The sequence below is a fragment of the Panicum virgatum genome, chromosome 5K, assembly GCF_016808335.1.
Source record: "Panicum virgatum strain AP13 chromosome 5K, P.virgatum_v5, whole genome shotgun sequence".
Taxonomy (NCBI): Eukaryota; Viridiplantae; Streptophyta; class Magnoliopsida; order Poales; family Poaceae; genus Panicum; species Panicum virgatum.
The window spans coordinates 6,275,805-6,300,310 of record NC_053140.1 but is presented as its reverse complement, the minus strand read 5'-3'; the positions used below and the strand labels follow the sequence as shown (position 1 = coordinate 6,300,310).

At 48.5% G+C, this 24,506-nt stretch overlaps 1 protein-coding gene and 1 long non-coding RNA gene across 6 annotated transcripts; one reads left to right on the top strand and one right to left on the bottom strand.

Moving 5' to 3' along the window:
• The first annotated feature begins 2,281 nt into the window (after nt 1-2,281).
• Nucleotides 2,282-5,368, top strand: LOC120705934. 5 transcript variants are annotated; one of them, XR_005688106.1, is made up of 5 exons: nt 2,284-2,814; nt 3,599-3,667; nt 4,283-4,605; nt 4,781-4,834; nt 5,111-5,365. It is a non-coding gene; the product is annotated as an uncharacterized LOC120705934 (long non-coding RNA). The 5 variants fall into 5 exon arrangements; XR_005688105.1 differs by having other exon boundaries at nt 2,282-2,814; nt 3,599-4,605; nt 4,945-5,365; XR_005688103.1 differs by having other exon boundaries at nt 2,283-2,814; nt 3,599-4,605.
• Nucleotides 5,369-23,562: 18,194 nt separating this feature from the next.
• LOC120709445 (elongation factor 1-alpha-like) lies at nt 23,563-23,980 on the bottom strand. Its single transcript, XM_039995072.1, has 2 exons — nt 23,807-23,980; nt 23,563-23,721 (listed from the first exon to the last, which is right to left on the bottom strand). Exons 1-2 carry the CDS (start codon nt 23,978-23,980, stop codon nt 23,563-23,565), a joined length of 333 nt encoding a protein of 110 aa, XP_039851006.1.
• Nucleotides 23,981-24,506: the final 526 nt, after the last annotated feature.

Genomic DNA, 24,506 nt, shown 5'->3' with positions numbered 1-24,506 from the left:
AAACCATAATAATTACCTCCAAAAACTTTTAACTCCGATATTCCTGTTTCCATTTCCCCCGTCGGATCTTATAAAAGATATATACCATTTTTACATTATCCTATGCTTGGGAACATTTTCTACTACAACGATAATTGTCTCTAATATTACAAAGAAAAGATGCGCGCACAACGCGCGCGCAATCCACTAGTTGAACTAAAAACGTCAGTTTTTTTCAGGAACTGGATTCCATCATTCAACCAGACCATTGTTATACTTAGGCTTAGGAACAGATAAAAGCAGAATTTGCAAGACCGCTAGATACACTTGGGCTTGCACGCATTGTTGGCTGACAAATCAGATAATGTTTGGTGCATGCCCCTTTTTCCATGATATTTTTCTGATGTGACAACTAGTTAGGTTAGGTAACTTTCTGATCATTTCAAGCATCCTGCACTCAGGAGCGGGCATTTTATTTACACTATACAAGACTGAATGGGAGCATTTCAGCAGAGAATGTAAAAGATCAGATAAAGTTTGGTGGTCAAGTACGAGTATCAAATAACCAGACTATCATCAATTACAAGAACAGGGGACTATGTAATTATGAGATAGAAATGGAAATCATAAGGATGTGCAGAGCAACTGTTGAAGATCGCTACTATTTATTCAGTTTGTGACTGTGCAACTAATTATCAGTCGACACAAGGTTATGCTGGAGGAAGCATTTGAAAGAAACACAACAAAATAACCACCCCAATTCGCAGGAGATTGTTGTTGTAGTTATGGAACAATCCCAGGAGTTAAGAGACAATTCAGTACCATTTAGAAGAGGCATTTCATTTAAAAAAAGAGACATTTCATTTAGAAAGAGACATTTCAAGCATTCAGTATTCCACACAGGTTGACAGTAACATTTCAGGGAAGAATCATGCTGTAAGCGATGCCATCAAATGAACAACTAACCATTACGTATTCAGAAAAGGATCGACATGCATTTAGGAGTGTGCAACGTTGCACAAGCATACAACTGAGTAGCAAACTCTTCCAGGAGAGAAAATCAGGAATCAGATCACTTTAGGGCAAAAGTTCTTGAAGAAGATATGATCAGCGCGATCACATAGCTTTAGGAACTCGCAGCGAGCTCAGCTACTCAGCAAGCAACATTATCTGATCCACAGATTTGCAAAAACCCAAGACCTGCAGGGACGAACAGAGGCGGCGCGCGGCAGTTGCAGGCTTCAAGACGCCGCGCTCTCATCAGCGATTGAGAATCATCCACGCGTCGAAGAACTCGAGAGCAACAGCGTCGCAAATCCGGCGCACCGCGGCCTGCGCCCTCATCTCCACCCAGATGGTGCGGCGCGCGTGGCTCAGGGACGCGGCGACCCACGCGTCCCACGCCGGGGACGGGCGGTGAAACGAGTCGGCCATGCGGTCGGCGGCCCTCGCCGCCCGAGCATGCGTGGCGGCGGAGCGCAGCAAGCGCTGCGCCTCGGCGGCGTGGTCGAGCGCGGCGGCGCGGTGGACTTCCCAGCTCTCCCACAGCGGGTCGGCCCGGTGCCCGAGGAACATGGCGCAGAGGACGAAGACGCGCCCGGCCGCGCCGTGGAGCGCGGTGAGGCGGTTGAGCTCGCGGCGGGTCTCCTCGACGTTCACGCTGGGGCAGGGCCCGGCGCTGGGTCTGCCGAGGTCCGTGTCGCCGCCTGGGGGCAGACCGCCAGGTTGACGACCCTCTGGAGCCTGCCGTGGGTGCGGTCGAAGGACGCGAGCAGCCGGCGGGTCGTGGTGCCGTCGACGACGAGCAAGAGGGTTACCGGGCCTCCCGGCACCGACCGCGCCAGCTCCCTCCACTCCTCCATTGCCGCGCGGCGAGCTCTCCCTCTTCTCTCTCTCTCTCTCTCTCTCGCCGTCTCGTGTAGTCGTGTTTCGAGCGTGAGCCGCGTGGGTGGAGAAGAAGAGGGGAAGGAAATTTTCAAATTTACTTCTGGCGAGTCGGTTGGCTTTCTACCACGAGGAGTTCGTTACGGTGCGGTGCTGCGAGCGCCTGTGCGCGATCAGCATCCTGCTGGAGCACCCGGATCTGCCCTCCGTCGACACCTTCGTCGGCACCGAGCGCCTCGACGCCCACATCAACCTCCAGGCCGCGCGGCAACTCGCGGGCGTGAGCGCCGCGCTCGCCAGCACCGCCGACTGGATGGTGCAGGTGTTTGTCGGCGTCAACTGAGAGGTCTATTGAGTATTGACTATTGGTCCTGTTCCTGCAGAATTAGATGCTAAGTTTACTTTTTTTTTTTTGCCTCTAGATCCTAACAGTAACCTTTAACAGGTTGAAACTAATGGTCAGGTTGTACCCGGGCCTGAATATGAAAGTCCTAACCTGAATGGCTCCATTGGAACCTCCTCTCCTCAGGAGCACCTGACAGGTCATTGTAATCTCACCTCTTTGATTTACCAAAAAAAAATGTTGTCACGCACAAAGATCTGAATGCAGTAAAAAGGTTAACTAATATTCAGTAGTACTGGTATTCTGCTTCTACCACCAGCACAGCATTGCTCAAACGAACTACCTTTCCTGCATTTTAGGTACCACTAATACGACATAGACTGTGCCTCTCAGCTAACTATGCTGACCATTGCTCCTCTCAGTATTAGGTTCCTAAGCCAGAATTCAATTTATGCTTCACTTACTCACTATACTTAAGAAATAGAATGCTATTACAATCACCGATGTTGTATCTTCTTCTAACTAGACCACCTTTTTCTTGTGCACCATAAAGACCACCAAAGCAGATTTGGGAGGTAGTACTCCCATGCTGTTCAAGACATTTACAGGTACTATGAGCTACTTTCTTCAAACTTTATTAATCATATGAGTTCTTGGGCCAGATGTAGTTGATCCAGGCATGCAGCTATTATTCATTTTATACTTGAAAAATAAAATAAACTGCCAAAGGTTATAAAACACAGATACTCTTTCCCATATATGCGCATGATTATTATTCAGTTTAGGAAATGCTCTGGGTAATACGACACATATATTCTTTCCCATATATGTGCATGATTACTATTAAGTTTAGGAAGCGCTCTGTTGGTCCAGAATTTCTGTTGATATGAACAAATATTCCTTTTCATATATGTGAATGACTATTGCCTATTGCACAAACACAAGTATTGGTTATATTAATGGTTCCCAGCATGTTTAAACATTTATAGTGCTAAGACACTGCATTAGGCCTCCAAGTATATTTGCTGCTCATGCTTGCTTCACCCTTCATTTAGTGAAACATTGTCAGGCCCAATTTGTTGTAGTACAGAAAATGTATCTGTATATGCACAACTAAAACTATATTTTGAGGGACTGATCATGCGGTTTTTTACTCTGCTGAAATATTAGAATGAGATGTCCAGCAACAACAAAAAATGCCCATTGAGATAGCTAAAATAGCATAAGCAATTTTACTTCTCTTTACCAAGCTTTTCTTGCTATGGTCATGTAGTGAATTGATGTAAACACGTGCATATTACGTTTATCCTCAGGGAAATATTTGATATAAACAAAAAAAATTATTTCCTTCAAGGACTGGTTCCTTTTCAGTGATCAACACAAAAATTGCAGGTAAGGAATTGCTGGATTCGAGCGCCAAGGTAAATCCCCTCCGCTCCATTCCTTCCTGGCATTTCCTAGGTAAAGTAAGACCATCCCTCCCAATATTTGTTTTAATTCTTCCACTAACAGAGATGCATGGAGCAGTATGCTGAAATCTTTTCGCAAGTTGTCGCTGTTCAAAAGTATGGAACAATCCCTTATGAATGATTTGATGATTTTATTTGTCTAGATGAGTACCTGTTCATAATCTAGATATGCATGATTACAGTAAGCTTACAATCTGGAAATGTTTCTTTCTTGAAAAAATACCTTTATTCAGATTCTTTAGATGAACTAATGGAGCATGCTTATATATTATAATAATTGATAACTCGCCAACATTAGGGGCCACTTTCCTTTTGTTTTGCTGCTGGGCTGCCATTGATGGCTTCCATATATTTTCCTAAAAATAACATAGCTTCGTCCCTTTCCTACAATTACTTATTTGATTCATATATTATTTTCCCCTCTTTTCATATCCACTAAGGTATGATGAAGATTTCCTAATTTCTGTGTCGGACTACTTGATCAAGTAGTCCATGTTTGCTATACATATGGTGAAATCTTTAAAATAAACTTGGAATGTTGCCTTAAACTCGATTATACCATTCTCACTTCCTTGTTCTTAACCCATTTGCTTGTGAACCTATGCAGAATCAAAGCAAGGAAAAAAAAGACTGCCATTCTACTGTATTTGAAAGACTTGATGGTGTCCTGCCCCTCCTGCGCCTACAACACTAGACCTGTACCTGGCGGCCTCCAATTTTGACTGCCTTGCCTTCTTTTCCCATCTGGTCCGGTGCAGGCAAGGAAGGGGGCGTCTCTTGCATCATGGAGTCTCTTGTTCACATTCTGTTCCTTCCCCAGCTCCTCCACATGATTCAGATGTTCTCATCATGTGCTGCTTCTGCCCTCCCTCCATTGCAAGGGAAAAAAATATGCCGCTGCTTTGGCCCCGTTCCTCATAAGTCAAAAAGGTAACACTCTCGTTCCTTCCATGAAATTTCTCACTGCTCCTGCTGTTCCTGCTTGCCTTCGTACACCATTGGTCAATTTTACTGTTTGTCCACCTTCCCCACGCCAAACATGTACTGATTTGCAAAGTGAAATAATATAAAAACCCAATATTTTAACTCCAGTGTGCTCATTCAGGTCAAGCGCTACACAAGGCTGCATAAATAAGCACTGATTATCTCTAACAAGCAGGTTAGTGCTTCTTCATGTGACTTTAGTTATCGTACAATATAATATCATATATAGCTATTGAATCATATATAGGTATCGCATAAACATAATAACATTAATTTTTTTTACAGCATGCTAGACTCCTTCGCCCTCCTATAGAGCTTTCAGTGATTCTTTACAGCATGCATACTGTTAATCCAGATTTTATTACTCTCCCCAGGCCTCTAACTTAATTATAGTACTAATATTTCTTGCATTATAATATTACATGATACTATTTACATTATAATATTACAGGACATCTCCACTCCTTCTGTGAATTATGAAGCCCCTTGCAGAAGTCTTTTGTTCCGTTGTAATAACTATATCCATATTTTAGATTTTTATCCTAGACTATGAAGCTGATAGCTACTATCTCAATAAATCTAAAACTCCTTGTAAATAACTCTTATATTTCGTTGTGACATAACCAGAAAATTCTTATTTGTCCTCTATGGCAATATGAGTCTACTAAATGTACAAATTTTATTATTCAGATCGATAAAGTTGACATGAGCGTGCGCAAATTTATCCTGAAACTTCGATTCCTTGTTCCATATTGTTTAAAGAACATCTAAATGAGAGAATAAATATGTAACAAATGCAACTGCAAGATTACATCTTCTACTACCATAGTAATTACCTAAAAAAATTACAAAGAAATTATGCGCGCATAATTACCTAAAAAAATTACAAAGAAATTATGCGCGCGCAACGCGCGCGCAATGCACTAGTTTCAGAAGAGAAGTCAGGTTTCGAGCAAATTGACACTAACAATTCAGTTGGGACGCATGCGATGTACATGGAAATCAAATTAAGCTATATCCCTGAAAATCAGATTATATTCAGGAAATGATTTGCGTTCAGGATCCGGCATTTCAGAAAACTGACTTGCAACATCTCAGGAGTGATGCCTCGTGACGGATCAACAGGGACAGGGTTACGAGTTCGATCATCAGTAGACGTAGGGAAGTCTCGCGTGTGGCGAGCTCTGTGGTATTTAGCCGATAAAGGTTCGGAGACTCGCAGGATTTGAATACTATCGAGTATCGATTTGGTTGGTTGCTTCCTTCAGTAAGCGCGCGCGCCTTGCAACTGATCAGAACCGCCCAGGCGTCGAGAACTCCAGAACGAGTACGGCGAGGCGCCGTGGCGCATCCGGTGCGCCGCGTCGAGCGGCATGGGCGCGAGCTTCACGGGCTCACTGCCACCGACGCCCACGCCAACATGACGGGGACTCGGGCGGCATCCATCTGTGGCCAGGGCCACCACCAAGAGGACTTGCAACACCGACCACCGCCGCGAGGTCCGTCGTGGCGGAGCGCAGCCTCCGCGTCGCCAGCCTCGTCCCCGAGGCAGACGGCATCGGAGCTTGCATCGACGCGCAGCGCACGTCTCGGGCTGGCGAGCATCGGTCGCGGAGGGCCTTCGCTGCGGCAAGCGATTCCGGACCTTCAGGAGGACGCCAGCACGCGGAAGGAGGCGGGCGTGCCGAGAACGGCCGGAATGCGACGGTGTCCGGCGAGACAACGACCCGAGGGGTGGACGGTAAATGAAATACCGTCCACTCTGGGGTCACTACCAACTGTTGGATCGAGATCGTACGGTCGATATTAGGCATGGAAATTACACAACGAGACCCCTTCTTCCTCGCTCGAACTGCCGTGCTCCGTCAGCCCCCCCCTCGTCGCGCTCCGCAGAGTCGGGCCCAGCCCACGCCACGGTCCATCGACGGATCGACCTGGGCCCCCACCACAACGACGGCGGCCTCGCCCTGTGCCTCGTTGTCGCCAAGCTCCCAGGACGCCAGAGGCCCAGAGCGCGCGCCGAGGACGCGGTCGGCGGCGTGGCCACATGACGCGGAAACCTAGGCGCCGCCTAGGTGCTTCTGGCCTATTCGTGCGGCGGAGCGCAGCCTCCTCGTCGCTTGACCCGTCCCCGTGGCGGATGCCATCGGAGCTTGCCGCGACGCACAGCGCGCACGTCTCGGGCTGGCGAGGAGCGGTACCGGACCTTCAGGAGGACGCCAGCACGCGGAAGGAGGCGGGCGTGCCGAGAACGGCCGGAACGCGACGGTGTCCGGCGAGACAACGACCCAAGGGGTGGACGGTAAATGAAATACCGTCCACCCTGGGGTCACTACCTACTGTCGGATCAAGATCGTACGGTCCATATTAGGCATGTGAATTACACAAGGAGACCCCTTCTTCGTCGCTCGACTGCCGTGCTCCGTCCCCCCTGTGCGTCCCTCGATACGCCCTGTTTGTTTCCCTCGTCGCCATGACTCGAGCTCGTTGCGCTCCGCGACGACGACGACGAGGGATAATCTGATTGCTTGATTGGTAACTGCTGCCACGACCCATCGACCTGGACCCCCTCGATGACGACGGCCTCGCCCTGCGCCTCGCTGTCGCCTCCCAGGATGCCAGAGCGCGCACCGAGGACGCGGTCGGCCGTCGGCGGCGTGGCCACGTACTGGTCCTGCGGCCACCTGGGCGCCGCCGACGTGCTGCTGGCCTATCCGGGCGTCCCTGGCGTGGTGGGCTCTCGAGGCCGCGTGGTCGGCGGAGGTCGCGGCTCCGATCGGCGCGGCCCGCGAGGCTGTCGGCGTCAAATGAGAGTCTGAGCCGACGTGTGTGTTGGTAGGTAGTTCTGCAAGGATAATCTGATTGCTTGATTGGTAACTGGTCTGTCAAAGGATCCACGTCACACCAGGCTCAGCGCTGTCCGAGTCCGCGATGATGAATCTGCGGGTGACCGTAAACTCAGCAACTCACGGTCGACGACCGACCCACGTGATGGACCTACTCGCTCTCTCTCCGCTGAGCTCTCTCTCCTCCCCCGGTTCTCTTCTCTCTCTTCCTTTTTCTCCTGGATCTCTGCTCCGGTCGTGGGAGACTCCGCTCCCCATGGCGACCGCGCTCTCCCATCCCCTTCCCCTTCCCCCCGCCTCCTTCCCTTCCCCTTCCTTCCCCCAGACCAGATCCATGGCGGCAGCGGGGAGGCGCGGCGGCGGGCCCACCTCGGGGTGGAGCAGCGCCGGGGCAGCAGCGGGCCGGCGACGAGCCCCCTCCCCCGTCCCTTCCCCCTTCCTCCCCCCCAGGCCAGATACATGGTGGCGGCAGGGAGGTGCGGCGGCGGGCCCACTTCGGGGCAGAGCAGCGACGGGGCGGCGGCGGGCCGGCGGTGAGCCCCCTTCCCCTTCCCTTTCCCGGATGCCGGATCCGCGGCGGGGAGGCGGTGCGGTGGCTTCGTGGCGCCGGATCTGCGGCGGAGCGGCGCCCCCGAGCGGATCGGCAGCGGCGCTGGGGAGCTCCGCCCCAGGGCGACCGGCGCAGCGGGCCGGCGACGGCGGTGGCGGCGAGGAGCGGAGGCGGTGCAGCAAGCCGGTGGTGGGGAGGAGGCGCCGCCGCCCGCCGCCGGGTTGTTTTTTTTCTTTATTTTTTATAATCTGAATAAAAAATTTTCTACCTTCAATTTTTTGATGTATTTTTTTAATTGATTTTTGCACAAATTTTTTCTCGTTAATTTTTTCCTATCTCTTCAGAATATTTTTCCATCTCTCTCAATTTTTTCTTGAAATTTTTTATCTGTCTAAAATTTTTCTTGAAATTTTTTTCTCTCTTTAAAATTCCCCTTGAAATTTTTTCTATCTCTCCGAAAATGTTTTCTTAATTTTTTTTTCTAAACCTTTTTTATCACAAAACGACAAAAACTTACTAAAAAAGGAAAAAAAACGTCGGGAGATCGACCGTAGGGAGCCGCTCCGGTCAACCGTAAATTAGCGAGACCAGTCCGAGTCTTCAGGATCCTCAACCGTCTGCGCACGACGCGCACCCGCGTTCGCTGAGCGCGTGGCCATCTCGCCCGCAGAGCGCGCTCCATCGCTGCATGCGCGCCCGGGCCGCTCGGCACGCACCGCACGCGCATGCATCGGCACCGCCTGAATGGCTTGTTGTACTCTATATATTGTACACCATATTGATCAATGAATGGTTGAGTTGCCTCACACAATTCTACATGGTCGCGTGCGTTTGCCGTAGCTCCTGCTGCTGAACGTCCTGATGATCATTTCGTTGGTGTCATTAGGCCTGGGCATTCGGTTCTAACCGAACCGATCGGTTCGGTTCTTCGGTTCTTAAAGAAGTTCGGTTCCTCAAAAACAGGAACCGTTCGGTTCTTTTCAAGATTAGGAACCGAAAAATTTCGGGTTCGGTTCTTTCGGTTCGGTTTCGGTTAAAACCGATGGAACCGAACTTAGTTGAGGACCCAGGAACGCGCACCGCCGCTCGCCGTCGGCGGCTCCCTGCAGGGGACGGGCGCGCCACCACCGCCGCCTGGAGCCCTGGACTGCCGATGGGCGAGGACCACTGCTGCCCGGCCGGCGGCCGTCGTGCGCCTGGCCTACCAGGGAGGCGCATCGCCGTCGCGACCCGCGCGCCGGCTGGCCGCATGCCCCGCTGGAGGCCGCTGGGGAGGGCGGGGCCGCGGGCCCACGGCCGGGAACGGGCCGCGGTGGCGGTCAGGGAGGTGCCGCGGCGGCGGGCGGGGAGGGCGAGGCGGGATCCAGTCGTCGTCGCTGCCGCTGCGCCTGCTGGGGGGAGCCGCCGCCGCGCGTCGGTCGCGACTGCCGGGGGGGAGCCGCCGCCGCGCGCTGGTTCGCGCCTGCAGCCTGCAACCGGCGCAGGGGGCTGGGGCTAGGGCCGGCGACCGGCGGCCAAGGGGCGGGCAGGGACGGTGGCCAGGGGCGGGAGCCGGAGGGCGGCCGGCGCGTGCTCGGCTGCTCGCCAAGGGTGGGGCTGAGGGCGGTGGCCGGCGGTGGGCGCGGGCGGGAAGCGAGGGGGCAGGGGGAGATGGTGCGCCTCCGTGCCGTGGTCGGGGTCGGGGCCTCGGCTCGGTCCTCGGGCGGAGTGGAGGCGCCGGTTGCGGACCGGCGGACGGCGGTGGCGGGGCTGGTGGGATGCGGCCTTGCGGGAGTGGAGGCGGCGGGAGCACGGGGGCTGGGGGATGAGGGAGTGGAGAGGCTGTCGGTGGAGGCTGAGGGGGTCTGCTAGAGCTAGGGTTCAAGATGGGCTGTTCTACATCTTGGGCTGCTATTGGGCTATTGGGCTTTTGGTTGGGCTTCGGTTAGTTCGGTTAACCGAGCCCAAGAACCGAACTAACCGGTCTATTTCGGTTCCGCAGAATCAGGAACCGAACTAGGAACCGAAATTCTCGGTTCCGGTTCTTTTGGTTCCGGTTCCCGGTTCTTTCGGTTCGGTTTTCGGTTTTCGGTTAAATTTGCCCACCCTTGGGTGTCATGATGCCATCGATGTGCAACAAGTACCCCATGTATGGTGGTTCAACACTGAACTCGATGTTGCTGAGTTGCTGTTGATGCTTTTGGCAGGTGATATGAATTTTGGTTGATCCGAGTTGCTCTTGCTCGACTATGTTCCTTTTGGTAGTCTACCCCCCTCGGGTTAATGTGCATGTACTGTGTATCCCCTATGTTCCTTTTGGTAGTCTATCCATCTCGATCAATTCCAAATACAACAAGCAAAACTGCATTCGATTTGCCTCATGATCTGCCACTGCACTAGCTACCTATTGCTAGTGCTTGTATAGTTGTATCTTCAGATCTCCGCCAACTTCATTCAATCATAAGCTTTTTGCAAGCTCTATAAACAATAAGTTCAGCAGGTTATGTGTATCAGGGGGTGCAGCACGGAGCTTGTAAGTTCAACAAGGCGCGAGTAGGGGTGCCAATGGGTGATCCTTAGAGCATCTCCAAGAGTGTCTAAAACATAGAGTCCAAAAATTCTAGTTATAGGACTTTGCTAAAAATTATTGGGTGTAAAAAAAGCACCTCACTCAACATTTCTCAAAAGTACTATCCCAATACAAATTTAAACGGTGACACATCATCATGAGGTGGGCCCAGTTTTTTATTTATCTCACGGAAGATTTAACAAAATTGCCTGCTCTCGCTGTTTTTTCCTCTGACCATATCTTTCCATATATTTTACTCCATCGCCGCCTCATACCTTGACCAAGCAGGTCATGCCTCAACCCTAGCTCGTGAATCTATGGACGTGAGCTCCGGCTCATTTTTACCTGGAGCCGTCGGGGGAGGCATGTGACACCCCAGGTGTCTGTACAGTAGTTGTGTATCTATTTTATGCATCTTGTGTTTGAATTGTTTGAAAAAAGATTTTTTGTAAATATAAAGGTTATATGTGTAATTATGATTTTATGCAAGGTCCTTTCTGTAGTTTATTTGAATAGGGTGTGCAATTGTTGCTTTTGTGGAGGGTGCTTTTGCAAAATTCAGTGCATTATTGCTTGGCAGGAATCTTTACAATTCAGCCCAAGTTTGAAGTGAAATTTCTTTGAAAAAGACAAGTTTCCTTTGAATTCAAAATCCCTTCAATGTTTTCAAAATTAGCTCTTTATACTTTGGTCAAATAAATTTTTGCACAACATCAAAGTTGTAGATCTTGAAAAATTGAACAACTTTCATGTTGGGCACTTTTTCATTTGAGCCCTATTTTAAAAGTTATCTAGGTTTTACAGATAGGTCCCTAAAATTTTAGAAATTGTGTTTAGGTCCCTGTCTTCTTCCCCAGCCTGCCTCTCTGCTCTGTTTCACGCCGTGGCATCCACGCATCACGCCCGGACTCCACGCCGCCTTCCTTTCCGCGCGCTGGAGGCCTCCACCCTTGCTGGCTGCTTGCGCTCGCGACACGCCGCTCGCGCAGAGCCACCTCGCCGGCCACCCACAGGAGCACGTCGCCGTCCCCGATTTCGCCTTCTCCTCGGCCGAGCTCATCCCCGAGCCCTCATCCTTGCTTATCCTTCCACTCTCGGCCTAACAAAGAGCTCAACAGAGCCTTGCTTCGGCATCCTGCCGCCCTCTTCCCTCCATTAGCGCCGCCGCTCCTCGCCGGCCGCAGTGGAGCCACCACCTCGGACCTCCACTTCCCCAGTTAGACCCTTGAATCGAACCCCCTTGGTCCCCTGAGTCTCCCCGGCCCCACCCCTTCCACTCCCCCTCACCGGACCACCGCCAACGGCCACCACTCGCCGCCGGCGTGCTCTGGCCGCCGCGGACAGCCTGCTACGAGCTACCCCTACCTCGAATTCGGGCACCTTCTGGTGCGCCAGGAGCCGCTCTACCTCCCTAGCCCCATCTCCCCCTCTACGCCTCATCGGAGCACCGCCTCCGTCAACACAGCTCGCCGCCGGCCGCCGGGATCCGTTGAGCCGTCGTCTCAGTCCACCTCAGCCCCACCCAAGACCCTCTACAGGTGCGCCGTGGTCCCCTCTAGCTCCCTGGCCCCCTTCCCCTCGCCGCCAGCGACACAAGCCGCCGGGATCCGGCACTCCCTCCCCTGTTCCCCTTCCCAAACCGGGCCAAGGACCTCGGGTTGAAAGAAAAGAAAACCCAGGGGGTTATTTGAATAGTTCTAGACTCAGTTGAATAGTGCCACCAAGGGCTTCTTTGTAATTTTTGCTGAGAACTTTGAAATTCTATAGAAATTTGTAGAAAATTCGTAAAATAGCAAATCTTGATGTTTTGGAATCCTCTTGAAGAGATCTGTGCAGTAGAATCATAATATGTTAGGCTTTAGTTGCAAGTTTTTGCTGTACAAGTTTATTTGTGTTACTAGACTAGATGTTTTATCTTTTTCTTAACTACTGTTTAAAGCCTTGTCTTCCAGTGAAATTTTTGTGGTGAATTACTCATATGAATATAGTGTTTCTATAAAAATTTCATGCTCAGTTCTCATGTGTAGATATTTCTTTGATTTAATGTTTGTTTAGTAGACTTTAATTATGGTAAATAGTTTCTGCTAATGATAAATCATGAAAATATTTATGAGTGATCTTTTTGAATAGTTTAGCTTTTAAATAAAGTTTAAGCCTCAGTTCGTGACTAGAACAGGAGCTAAAAATGAATCTTGCTAATCTGATGTCTGTTTTGTTTATTTTCTCAGAATTAATTATGTGTATATAAAATCATGAAACATTCACAGTAGCTAATCCATTCCTGTGTAGGCCTGATGTTAAATTTTGAGCTTCTTATTTGTTCTATTTTGACCTGTATAATTCAATCTTGTTCTGGGTGTTTTCTGAATGAATGAATTGTTGTGATTAAATGGCTACATGTCTTGGCATGATTTTTACAGGGTAGCTTAATCTGTTTATGTTCTGTTTAGGGTAATTTTCGCTAAATTTATTTATGTTTGTTCTTTGAGTTGTTTATTTATTAGCAAACCATGACTTATTTGTTATAGGAAATCACCCCCACTTGTTTATGAAATTAGTAAACTTCATTTGTCCTGTTGATCATGATGCCTTGTGTAGTTAGATTTGTTAATTAATTACTCTATAAACGATTGCCTATGTGTGTTTATAATACTGTTCTTGCATTACATATAGATACGACTGCTTTGTCGGACGGGACGTACGAACTGGTTCCGGAGTCTGACGGAGGTGATCTCGAAGCTCAAGTGAACACTGCTGAACTAATTGAAGCCCCGGACCAAAATTCGGAAGAGCCTAGGGCTGGAATAGTTAGTGACTATCGAGAAGGCAAGCCCCGGACATAACCTATATTTCAAATTATTATCATTTACTGTTATTATTTACTTGTGCATTTACAGTTCATAGGATTTGAGTGGGTGGGTTACTGGATGGAGGGGAACAACGGCTGTGGATAGAATGGATCCGGCGCCGGATGGACGGGATCACGGGAGGGTGCTTCATTGATGCCGGAGATCCTGTGATCTGGACGGAGGGGCGCGATGGACAGATGGGAGACGGCCTCGCTGCTAGCCCAGCATGCCCTGGAAGGTGCGATGGAGGCGGCGGCTAGATTGGTAGGATGATGAAGCGCCACTGCAGAAAAATGGCGCATCTGGGAGGGAAAACGCGCGGGTAGCGAGAGAAATGGCAGGCATCGGCAGTAAGTTTCGGGATTGGGTGAAGGAGGAAAAAAGAAAATGCATTGGATATCTTGGGATTGGATGACAACTCCAAAGTTCATGGGAGGAATGGGTTTTAGAGATATGAAGCTTTTTAATCAAGCATTGCTCGGGCGACAATGTTGGCGACTAATGACATAGCCTGATTCCTTGTGTGCAAAGGTTCTTAAAGGAAGGTACTACCCAAAATGTTCCTTTATTGATTCTGTTTCTACCAGGTCGAGCTCTTTTACGTGGCGAAGTTTGATGTATGGGAAAAGCCTCTTGGAAGGTGGCATCATTTGGCGAGTGGGTAATGGTGAAGAAATTAGAATTACAAAGGACAAATGGATTCCTGATGCACCTTGCCATCCAATCTGCCCGACTGTTGACATTCCTGATGATCTTAAGGTGAACTCTCTAATTGATGAGTCATCTAGAAAATGGAATGAGGAGCTGGTACGCATATGTTTTAGCCCTGCTGATGCTGAGCGTATTTTAAACATTGCTTTGAGCCATAACCGGGTGCTTGATTATGTTTCCTAGTCATTCACGAAAACAGGCACATACAAGTGGACACTGCAAAAGAATGGAAGAGTATGTGGAGTATCAAAGTTACCCCCAAGATAAAAATTGTGCTGTGGCGATTGGCACATAATTGCCTCCCAACTGGACAACAGCTTAGAAAGAGAAATATCCCAGCTTATGATCTCTGTTGCCACTGTGGGAGAGATGAAACTACAGAACATGCCTTTCTCACTTGTCAATATGTTGCTGAGAGTTGGAGGGAATTGAAGAAAAGATGTGGCCTTAAGAAATTGTTCAAACCTTTTGTTTCGCCCCGGCAATGGATTTTTGATGTCCTGGCTGGTTGCACAGATAGAGAGGCAACTATTTTTGTGATATTTCTATGGCATATTTGGGAAGCTAGGAATGCTGTTCGTAATGGAGAAAGGGAAGTGCACCCCCACTGTTTAGTTGAAAAGATCCTTGCATATGTTGATATGGTGTTGCTGCATATGTATGATCCCGTCGTTCCTAATAGGTGTGACTCTGTTAAGCCTAAACTTTGGGATCCACCGTTGGAAGGATGGGTTATGGTGAATGTTGATGCAGCAATATTTCAGAAAGCTAATCGAATGGGTTTGGGCATTGTGGTCAGAGACCATACAGCGGAAGTTCTGGCTGCTTGCAGACAGGGTATTGATATGATCACAGATCCTGAATTAGCAGAGGCTATTGCGGCCAGGCAGGCAATTCTTTTTGTTTCGGAGCTTCCATATAGTCATGTCATAATTGCTACTGATTGTCTTTCTTTGGTTCAGAAGCTCCGATCAGAAGCCATGGATCGTTCGCATACAGGAATTATAACCCAAGATATTAAGACAGCTGTGCAAGCTTCTACTGTCATCTACTCTTTTGTTCATGTAACTAGATGTTGTAACGAGGCTGCTCATGTCTTAGCTAGATCAGCGGATCAACTCTCTCTATTAGTTTGGCTTCATGGAGTGCCAGAATTTCTCTGGCCTTCTGTGTGCAATGACCGTTTGCATCAATGAAAGCTTACTGTTCCTCAAAAAAAATAGTTTCGGGATTGGGAGTGACCAGCGTCGGCGAATATCTGACTCTGCACAGCGCTTGTTTTGGGCAAGCCAAAAAATTGGGCAGGAGATTGGACCACTGTTGGAGCCTTGGTTTTCAACTTTTTACCCAAAACTTGTTTTTGGGAGTATTTTTTGGGCACTCTTGAAGATGCTCACCTCCAACCCTCTTTAGTTCAAATTTTATACTACTTCTCCGAAATAAGATTCTATTTTGAAAAACTAATACAATATTTGAACTAAAGAGGGTTGTAGGTGCCCATAAGGGTCACCCATTGGCTCCCCTAGGCGCGAGTACTTAGCCAAGAGCAATTGCGCAAGTGCTGGCCAGAATTCAGTACGAGCATTACGAGCCCACACTTGCGTGGTTAATAATGCAGTAAATCTAAACTAATAACAATGCAGTATACACAGTGGCATTCAGTTAGTTGAACGTCAGTTTGATGCGCCTATTACCGATTCGGTCTTTTCGTAAGGCAGATGGTTCAGAGCTGCCGAGACTGTTAGCAAAGCTAACCCAGCTAGTGTAGCTTTTGCAAGGCGAGACGATCACCGGCGTCTTGTCTGTTACTCTGTTCCGAACACGTGGAAAATTCATCGATCAAAAGTCTAGAGTTCTCCACACATGGAGCAGGTGGCACCCAGCACAGAATCCAGATCCTACTTAGCAAATTAACCCCCTAATATGGTCACATGCTCAGTAGCTCACTGCGTACTGTTAACATGTATAAACTGACCAGTGGATTTGAGGACTTATCGTATGGCCGCCAGTGCATGTATGGCAGACAACACATATGCAAATCATCTAACAAAAAGAAAAATTCAGAGCAGCGTGCGCCAGAATTCATGTGGAATCGAAGTCCTAGAGGTCAAAATGGCTGGAAAGTTTACAGCAGGTGGGACTAGGGGGAGGGGTCACAGAGCGTTCACAGATGGTGATCGTAATTCAGAAAAACCCAGACTTATGGAATCATTCAGCGTCACAGTAAGTCATGATCCTGCAAAGTCATATATTCAGAAGGTGGCTTGCATACAGGAACGGACGTTTCACAGAAGTACAGGACAGACTGGTAAAATTTCCGTAGAGAAGCTGACCTTTGGTGGTAAAAAAAAAACAGACAACAAACGACAGAAAAAGTGAACATTACTGAACAAATAACTGGAGTTAACTTGTCTCCAAGTGTTTGGTATAATTCACTTGGTAAAAAATAGTATTTTGCCAACTCTCTAAAAGTTCTGCCAAGTTCTAAAAGCTTGGCAATTTTGACTTGGCAAACACAAAAATCAGTTGGCTGTTGGTCCCGTGCGCTTTTTCCAGCCGCCGCCGTTTCTCTTCGCGCGTCCAAGAAGAGGCCGCGACCCCTCTCTCCGTGACACCTTCACTAGATCTCCGCGGCATCGCCAGATTTATATTAGCAACTTCGCGCATTGTTATATATAATCAAGTGCATCTGTTAATTTTTTTATTGAAGTAACCATTGTTGAAAGTACATGCGGCGGGCAATGATGAGCCGAAAGTGCTGTCGCTGTCTGATCAGCTCGGCGAGCAGCAGGGAACGAGGAGCAGGGTGTTCCCTGTCCCATCTGTGGGCCAATCAAAGTGGAGTAGCAGGGTATATAGCAGCAGGGTGTTTCCTCGCGCGCGCAGGAGAGCGCGCCGTGAATCGCGGCGACGCCAGAAAAGATTCGATGCCAAGTTGCTCGGGGGCGTCTATTCATCGCCTTCTGCGATTGGAAGGCGTCCAATCGCAGAAGCGAGCGCCGCCCCCGCCGCTCCCGCCGCCTCCGCCGCCGCCCTCCACCGCCGCCACGATAACCGAGCCCGCCACCACGCCGCCTAGCCACCGCCGCGTCACCTTCTCTTCGCCCCCGCCACCGGCACCGCCCACCGGAGGTCCAGCCCCGGCCGGTCGGCGGCGCTGCCGCGCCGCCGCGCCCTCCGCCGGCCGAACCGCCTCCGCCGCCGGGTCGCCGCCACCCCCGGCCCCCTCCTCTAGGACCGGTGATCATGGAGCTCCCCCGGACCCCGGCAACCCCGAACCCTAAAGATCCGCCGCCTCCACCGCCACCCACCCCGGCCGGCGGCGACCTCGCCGCCGACCGCTCCGCCATCCACCACCCCTCCCGGCCACCCCTCTCCCTCCCCTAGCTCGCCGCCGCTGCTCCGCCTCCCCCTGTCGCCCGTGTCGCGAGGTTGAAGATGAACAGCGCCTCTGCGACGCGTCGCCTCCCTGCCGCTCGCGCGACAAATAGATTTCCCCACGTTGCTCCGCGCGCGCATATATGCGCGTGGAAGGGGAGTTACCAAAAATGCCAAATTATTTGTCAAATTGTTAGAGACTGTTTTTTTTTCATTTGCCAAAAAAATCAAGATGCCAACCTGATTTAGAGAACTTTTGGAGATGCTTAGTTCACCGATCGGACAATGCTGAATGTCTTTAGATCAGGGAACACAAACTGATCATCGCGACATCTACGGACAGGGAAGTCTCAAGGCGAGCACAGCAGCTCTGCAACATTATTCGATCGACAGAACTGCAAAAAAAGCATGACCAGACCCAGATGGCGCGCAAAACAGACTTATCGACGTTGTGTTAGGCTGCGCACGCGCACGGCGCAGTTGCGCCCTCCGTCGAGCCGCCGCATGCCCAGCCGCTTAGGACGGCCCAGGGCCCAGGCGTCGAAGAACTCCAGCACGACGACACGACGCAGCCGCCGCAACTAGTGGCGTAGTCAGGATTTTTCATGGGATATGCCGAACCAAATTTTCATATAGGAACCGGTAAAATTTGTTTAGTAATTCGAAGAAGTTTTATAAAAATTGCCCTGCAATACGGTACATAACTACTAAATGGTATAATAGGTCTTAAATTACAATACAAATATTCAAAACAACATACTAATAGTTTGGAATATAAACAACACAAACTTAAATAATAAATAGCTAAATCAATTGAACTAAATACGTGAGTAATCGACCAATGCAATAAATCTGTAATTCCTACTGGATACATCTACAAGGTATATGAATTGAACTACATCATGGTAAAATCAAACAACAACTAACAAACAAATTAGATCGCAGTAAAGAAAAGTTAGGGTTAGATATCTGAGAAAATATGCACAGAACAAGCAAATGTCATACTGCTCTCCACTTCACCAGCAGGTAGCAGGGTTGAGGTAGGCCACCGGCCAAAACGCCGTGGATGGGGCGCCGGCTGGCCAGGCTAGGAGCGGGGCCAGGTTTCACCACCTGCAGGCCTGGTTGGCCGTCTGGAACCATGACCGCGAGAGCAAGGTCGCAATGGCACCGCCGCCTAGCCATCAGGGAGTGCCTGGGGGTAGAGGGGCAGGGGAGCTATGAGCTGTGGAGCGGGTGTGCCGTGCGGGACTCCAACATCCAGAACGAAGGGACTAGGGGTACAAGGCGGTAGCTACTCCTCCGTTCCAAAATAAATGCACTTCTAAAGTTTGATGGAAGAGATCAATGTTAATGTAAAATTACACATATAACCTCTATAAAAATGTAATCATAGCATCTTGAGTGAAGAGAAATAAAAAAAAAGACAATTAGAGTTAGTTTGTCCTATTTGTAGATGTACACTTATTTCTAGAGCTTAAAATTTATCTTAAAATAAATTTATCTTTTCTAGAGGGATGGAGGGAGTACGCTTGCACCAGCCTAGGGTATGCCGCACCATACCTGTGTCACCTGCTAGCTACACCAGTGGTCACGTGTGCTGCGCCGCGGCGGCCTCATCCATGGCGCGGTGCACAAGCCGGTCCGCCTCCGAACGCCCATGCCGCCCTCGCCCGAAACCCCGATGGCTTCCTAGAGACCACGTGGAGGATACACACAGTCACCGTGAGGTCCACCAGCGCGGATCGCAGCCCCCGCACAGCCTCAGCGGCGTGGCCGGCTGCCATGGTGCGGCTGCCGGAAAATAGGCCCATGAAGAGGTCTATTTCAGAAATTCCAAAGCAAAAGTGTATTGCATCCAGTAGTCCCATACTGCTAGTTCGGGTTGGTGCAAACCAACTTAAATAGGAGAGCTCTCCCCTATTATTGAAAGAATAACAAAGGAAAGAATGGGACTGGTTTACACAACGCACGCGCATATGCGCGTATGTTTTTGCATGAGGAACCGTCATAGCTAAGTCATTTTGATGTAAATCTTGCAATATTAATCTGAGTTATTTGGAGGAATACACATCCTCATCTCTCTCTCTCTCTCTCCATTAGGCAATAAGGTTTCTGGCTAATTAGTAAGTGTAATGGAATTATACTTGAGTTTGTTTCAGCTCGTTTTGCTATATCCGTCTTCAAATATGAATTACATATGTCCGTTTTCAAATCTGAATTACATAGCAGTAGAATTGTTTTCAAATCTGAATTATATAGTAGTAGCATTATTTTGTGCAATTTTCAGAAAATTAAAATCTAGCCTATTTAAACATTTATTTCCAACAATCCAGAAAATTATCTATGCATTTACTTTAATTCAGCAATGGCTGATGCTTCAGATGCAATGAAACCTGAGAGGTTTGCCAGTAGTAACTAGAGTTAATTTTTGGCTCATGTATATGGGATTGTGGTGGGTGATCCACCCAGTGATGCCATTCACGGTTGAGGACCGCGGCTTTTCTGGGTGGGAGTGATACTATCTTATCCCTACTGTCAGATCAGCTCTACGATCTGTACATGGATTACACAAATCCTACAGAGTTGTGGGATGTATTTATGCACAATATGCAGTCTCAGAAGGTGGTCACTTACTCTACACCTGTGAGCAATTCTATGACTTCAACATTGACGCTGCAAAGTCGATATTTGCGCAGGCACATGAGATGCAGCTATTGGTTGGGGAAGATTGCAAGTTTGGGTTGTCCTTTGTCGGACAGGTTTGTGGCAGCGGGCATTATTGCCAAATTCTCTGCTTCGTGGAGGGATTTTGCCACAACCGTAAAATATAAAAGAGAGGATATCTTCATCGAGGATCTGATTATAGCTTTTGATGTGTAAGAAAAGGCAAGGGCAAAGGATGTTACAGGAACATCCGCTCAGGGTGCAAGTGCAAACATCTTAGTGAACAAGCCCACCCACAAAGGTAAAGTTAAGGGTAAGATGAACTATGGTGGAAAGCCTAAAAAAAAACACTAACTGCAAGAAGAAATCTGAGAAATATGAGAAAGTCAAAGCATGTTGTGTGTGTGTGGCAAAGAAGGGCGTCTTGCGTAGAATTACCGCTACCGCAAGGACCGAGATGATGGCAAGCCAAATAAGAACGTGAACATCACCATTGGAGACGGTGATGAGGCCGGTGGATCTCGATATGGTAATTTTCAAGTTATATTTTCAGTACTTCAATCTAGGGTCCACGGTGCCCACAACAAGCGGCTCACGGGTCACGGCACAACATCGGCATCAACATCACCCAAACGCGGGAGCCTTCCACGATTCTACGATAGCCCACCTTGAGAGAACGTGGTCGGCGTCTCCACAATTTGGATATTTAACACGATTCTACGATAGCCCGCCTCGAGAGAACGTGGTCGGCATCTCCACATTTGGATATGTAACACTCTGAACATGTGGCTTTACAGATTTGCCACCATCAAGATTGGTTTCATAAATTACCAACTAAATCATTGACTCCTTGATAAACATGCTATTTTCCACTTTTATTCATTTTAGTCCTACTATTTAGTATATAACTAAGTGTACTAAAGTTTAACCTCTTAAATCCAAACAATCTTGTACTCTGCCAAACAAAACAAGAATAGATACCATGCAGAAGAATCTAAATGGGTTCCATGCCATCCGCCGGCTCATGAACGAGATGACAATCGGCAGCGCACCGCGCCAGAGCCTCCTCCAAGCGGCCCACGAAGTTCTAGGGGAGATGGGGGGGCACGTTTCCACGCGTTATTCTTTTCGCACTAATTATACTACCAAATTGATCCAGCAACTAGGTATACGCACATACGAAGAGCGTTCTGATCTTTTCGACTGATGGTAAATAGGGAAAATAAACTAAAAAAATAAAATATATGCTAATGGTATGCTAATCAAGGAGTCAATGATATAAGTGGCGATTTTGCTAAACCTATCTTGATCGTGGCAAAGCTGCAAAGCCACATGTTCAGAGTGTCGAATATCTAGACCTGTTTGGCAGGGCTTCGGCTCCGACTGTAGCTTCTTTGGTGCAGTGGATTCTACGGTGGAGCTGAAACCGTTTTGTAAAAGTTTGGCAGAATGACTTCTTCTATTTTTTCATAAATGTAATGTCCAATATACCCCTACATGTTTGACTTGTTGTACAAATTTTATGTTCTCGCTCAATTTATAATATAAATCACATGAAACAAAAATATTAATGAATATAATTATAGATTAAAATAATAATTTTTTCTCTTTGTTCTTTAATTTTTCTCTCTTCTTTCTCTCTCCCCTTATCCGTTAAGCTGTTCCACCTACTTCCTTATCTTCTCCTTGCCGCCCAGCCCTGTATTGCAATATCACCCTGCTCTACTGCTATGCTCCTTGCCATGTTGCTTCCTGGCAATGTTTGTTGCTGCTCTGCCTCCACAACTACCTGGAGTTTGCTGCCAAGCGACGCGGGGCTTGGGTGGCATGTACCTGCATCCCTTCAACAGGAGGAGGTTGTCGACCCCGTCGTCTTCCCGTGTCTCCGGCCACCGCTCTGCGGGCGGGCCTTCACGCAATGAGCGACGTTCTACTTCGGGTCAGCCTTGCCAGTCGCCACGCTGTTCCCCTGCCACCGGAGGTGCTTGAAGGGTGGAGTGCGCAGTTATGTGTGGCAATTCTGCTGTAATATTCACGACCTTGAGGGGCATATATTTGTCGAATTAGAGCGGGGATGGGGAGAAGCCTTTTTTTTTGCTCCATTCCAGTGCAAATCGACGAGAGGCTTCTGTAGCTTCGGCTGTGAAGCTGGGTTTGGCTCCAGTTGAAGCCGTTGGTGCCTTGGTGGAGCTGTTTTTGAAGGGTCCTAAACTTGTCGTACGTGGAGTAGCGATGGCGGTGGAGTGCAGCGCACCAGTCTAGTGGATTAAATACGGGCGTGGTAGCGTGTTGGCCAAGTGCGAGGACGCCAATGTGGTTGGAGATGGCGCTTTGCGGCTGCAGGATAGCAAAGGCTGCTGGACATGTACCTGGCGGAGGGGGCGTTGGAGACCGGGCTGCGACACTGCACAAATAATGCAAATGGCAATGATGGGTTTATGATTTATCTGAAGCAAAGTCGCATGCAGAAATACGAAATAATTGGATCAAAATGGAGAGATACACACTGTGTTACAGTTGTGAAGCGATGCGAGACTATGTTTGTGGCTTAATCACTACTGTAAACTTCAACTATGGAAATACGGTCACCAAGCTCAAAAAGAGGATGGTTACTAAGCTCAGGTGCCTCACATTACAAGGTAGATAAAAAAACATTTATTGACTCCATTCCTTGAAAAACTGTCAACATGAGCTATCTCTCTTACTAGTCACACAGCAGTCTGGCCTCTATCCCGGATCACAAATCGTTCGAGTGGCCGGCAGTCCTCAAAAACTTCTACCACATCGATCTGGTGGGAACTATCTTAACAAGCCTAGACTCCCCATTCCTGAGGAATGTAGGGTTTGCCTCCAACACCGCCATTAATGGAAGTTCAAATTTTTCAAGCAACTCGGTGAACTTTACAGGACACTAGCGGGTGTGATAGTGCATAATTGGGGTGTAGCCTCTGTGAACTCTCACGAGATTACCTACAGACAAGATTTTGTCTTTAGCAATGAAGCTGGTAGCCTCCCTGGCAGGGTCACATCTGGAGTTTGATGCCACAAATCCATGCTTCAAGTCCTTTAATGCCACTCACTGGGTATTAATCACAACGATGTCCCCCGGCAGAGCCATCTGCACGGATTCATGGTGCATTTCCACTGACATCACTTTTCCCTCAAGGCTGGTGGGCCCAAAGGTCATCATCATCCCAACTTTCAATTCACCAGTCTGCACACGACCACCGAAAATGGTGCCTACCCCACCAATCTTGTACATGCATATAAGGGGAAGACGCAGGGGCTGCTTGTCCACTGGCATCTTGGGCTCTTCCATCTTGTCCAGTGCATCAAGGAGGGGCAGGCCCTCAATCAGGCCATGTTGACTGACCTCGTGGTCAAATTATCTCTGTCCAAGCCCCATATGGGCACAAATGCTGGGTCAAAGCCAATCTTCTGCAAGAAGGACTGCACATACTCCACAATTGTGTTATACCATTTCTTGGAGTAGTTGGAGGTGGTGGCATACATCTGAATTTTCAAACTTCAATTATCAAACAAGAGCAGAATGTACAACTACTACTTGATACATGTTGTGAATTAGAGACAATTATACAAATAGTAGAAGTGTCTTGTTGATATAGCAGATCATCTGCTTCATAACAAGAGCATTGGCTAGATTTTCATGTTCACAGGTCTGACCATCATGAGCAAAACCAGCCTCAAAGTCACCATCAGGGGCATCAATGATAAGAACGCCGAAGTTCACAAGTGAGGTTCTAGCAATCATGTCTTGATGTTGTATCAATTATAGTCTAGTTGTACTTATCATATTCTAATCTCCCCTCTCACGCTCAGTCTTGTCAAGAATCCAAGCGTGCTTGGTATTAATTGGAGTATTTTATTCATATCTTACGATAACACCCTTTTCAGTGTCTCCCTTCATATTGATAAGGTGGTCGATGGTGGTGGACTTGCCAGAATTGAGGTGGCCACATATCACAACATTCATATTTAACTTTGGGTCAGTTGGATCCATGCCACTCCAATTTCTTGAAATTGGATCTCATGTTGAAAATCATGCCATTGAGTGGCATGATTTTCAACATGACACCCAATTTCACGGAGTTGTGGTGGCATGAATCGAATTTTCCCTTTAACTTTGGCCATCGCATGGAGTAATAATTCATTCCTCTATGCAGAATAAGAGAACAACTACACTTCATGGCTATCATGCTATCTCTTACTTGAGACCTCTTATGTCATGGTATGAAAAGAGGAGATGAGAGCACCTCTATTTATAGGTGCTCATTGGT

What these genes read in the sequence shown, in the direction of transcription:
- LOC120709445 (XM_039995072.1), bottom strand. Translation starts at nt 23,980, where the DNA reads ATGATTGCTAGAACCTCACTTGTGAACTTCGGCGTTCTTATCATTGAT. An exon ending in ACAAGACACTTCTACTATTT is followed by an intron (nt 23,722 to 23,806) that starts GTATAATTGTCT and finishes TTGAAAATTCAG; the next exon opens with ATGTATGCCACCACCTCCAA.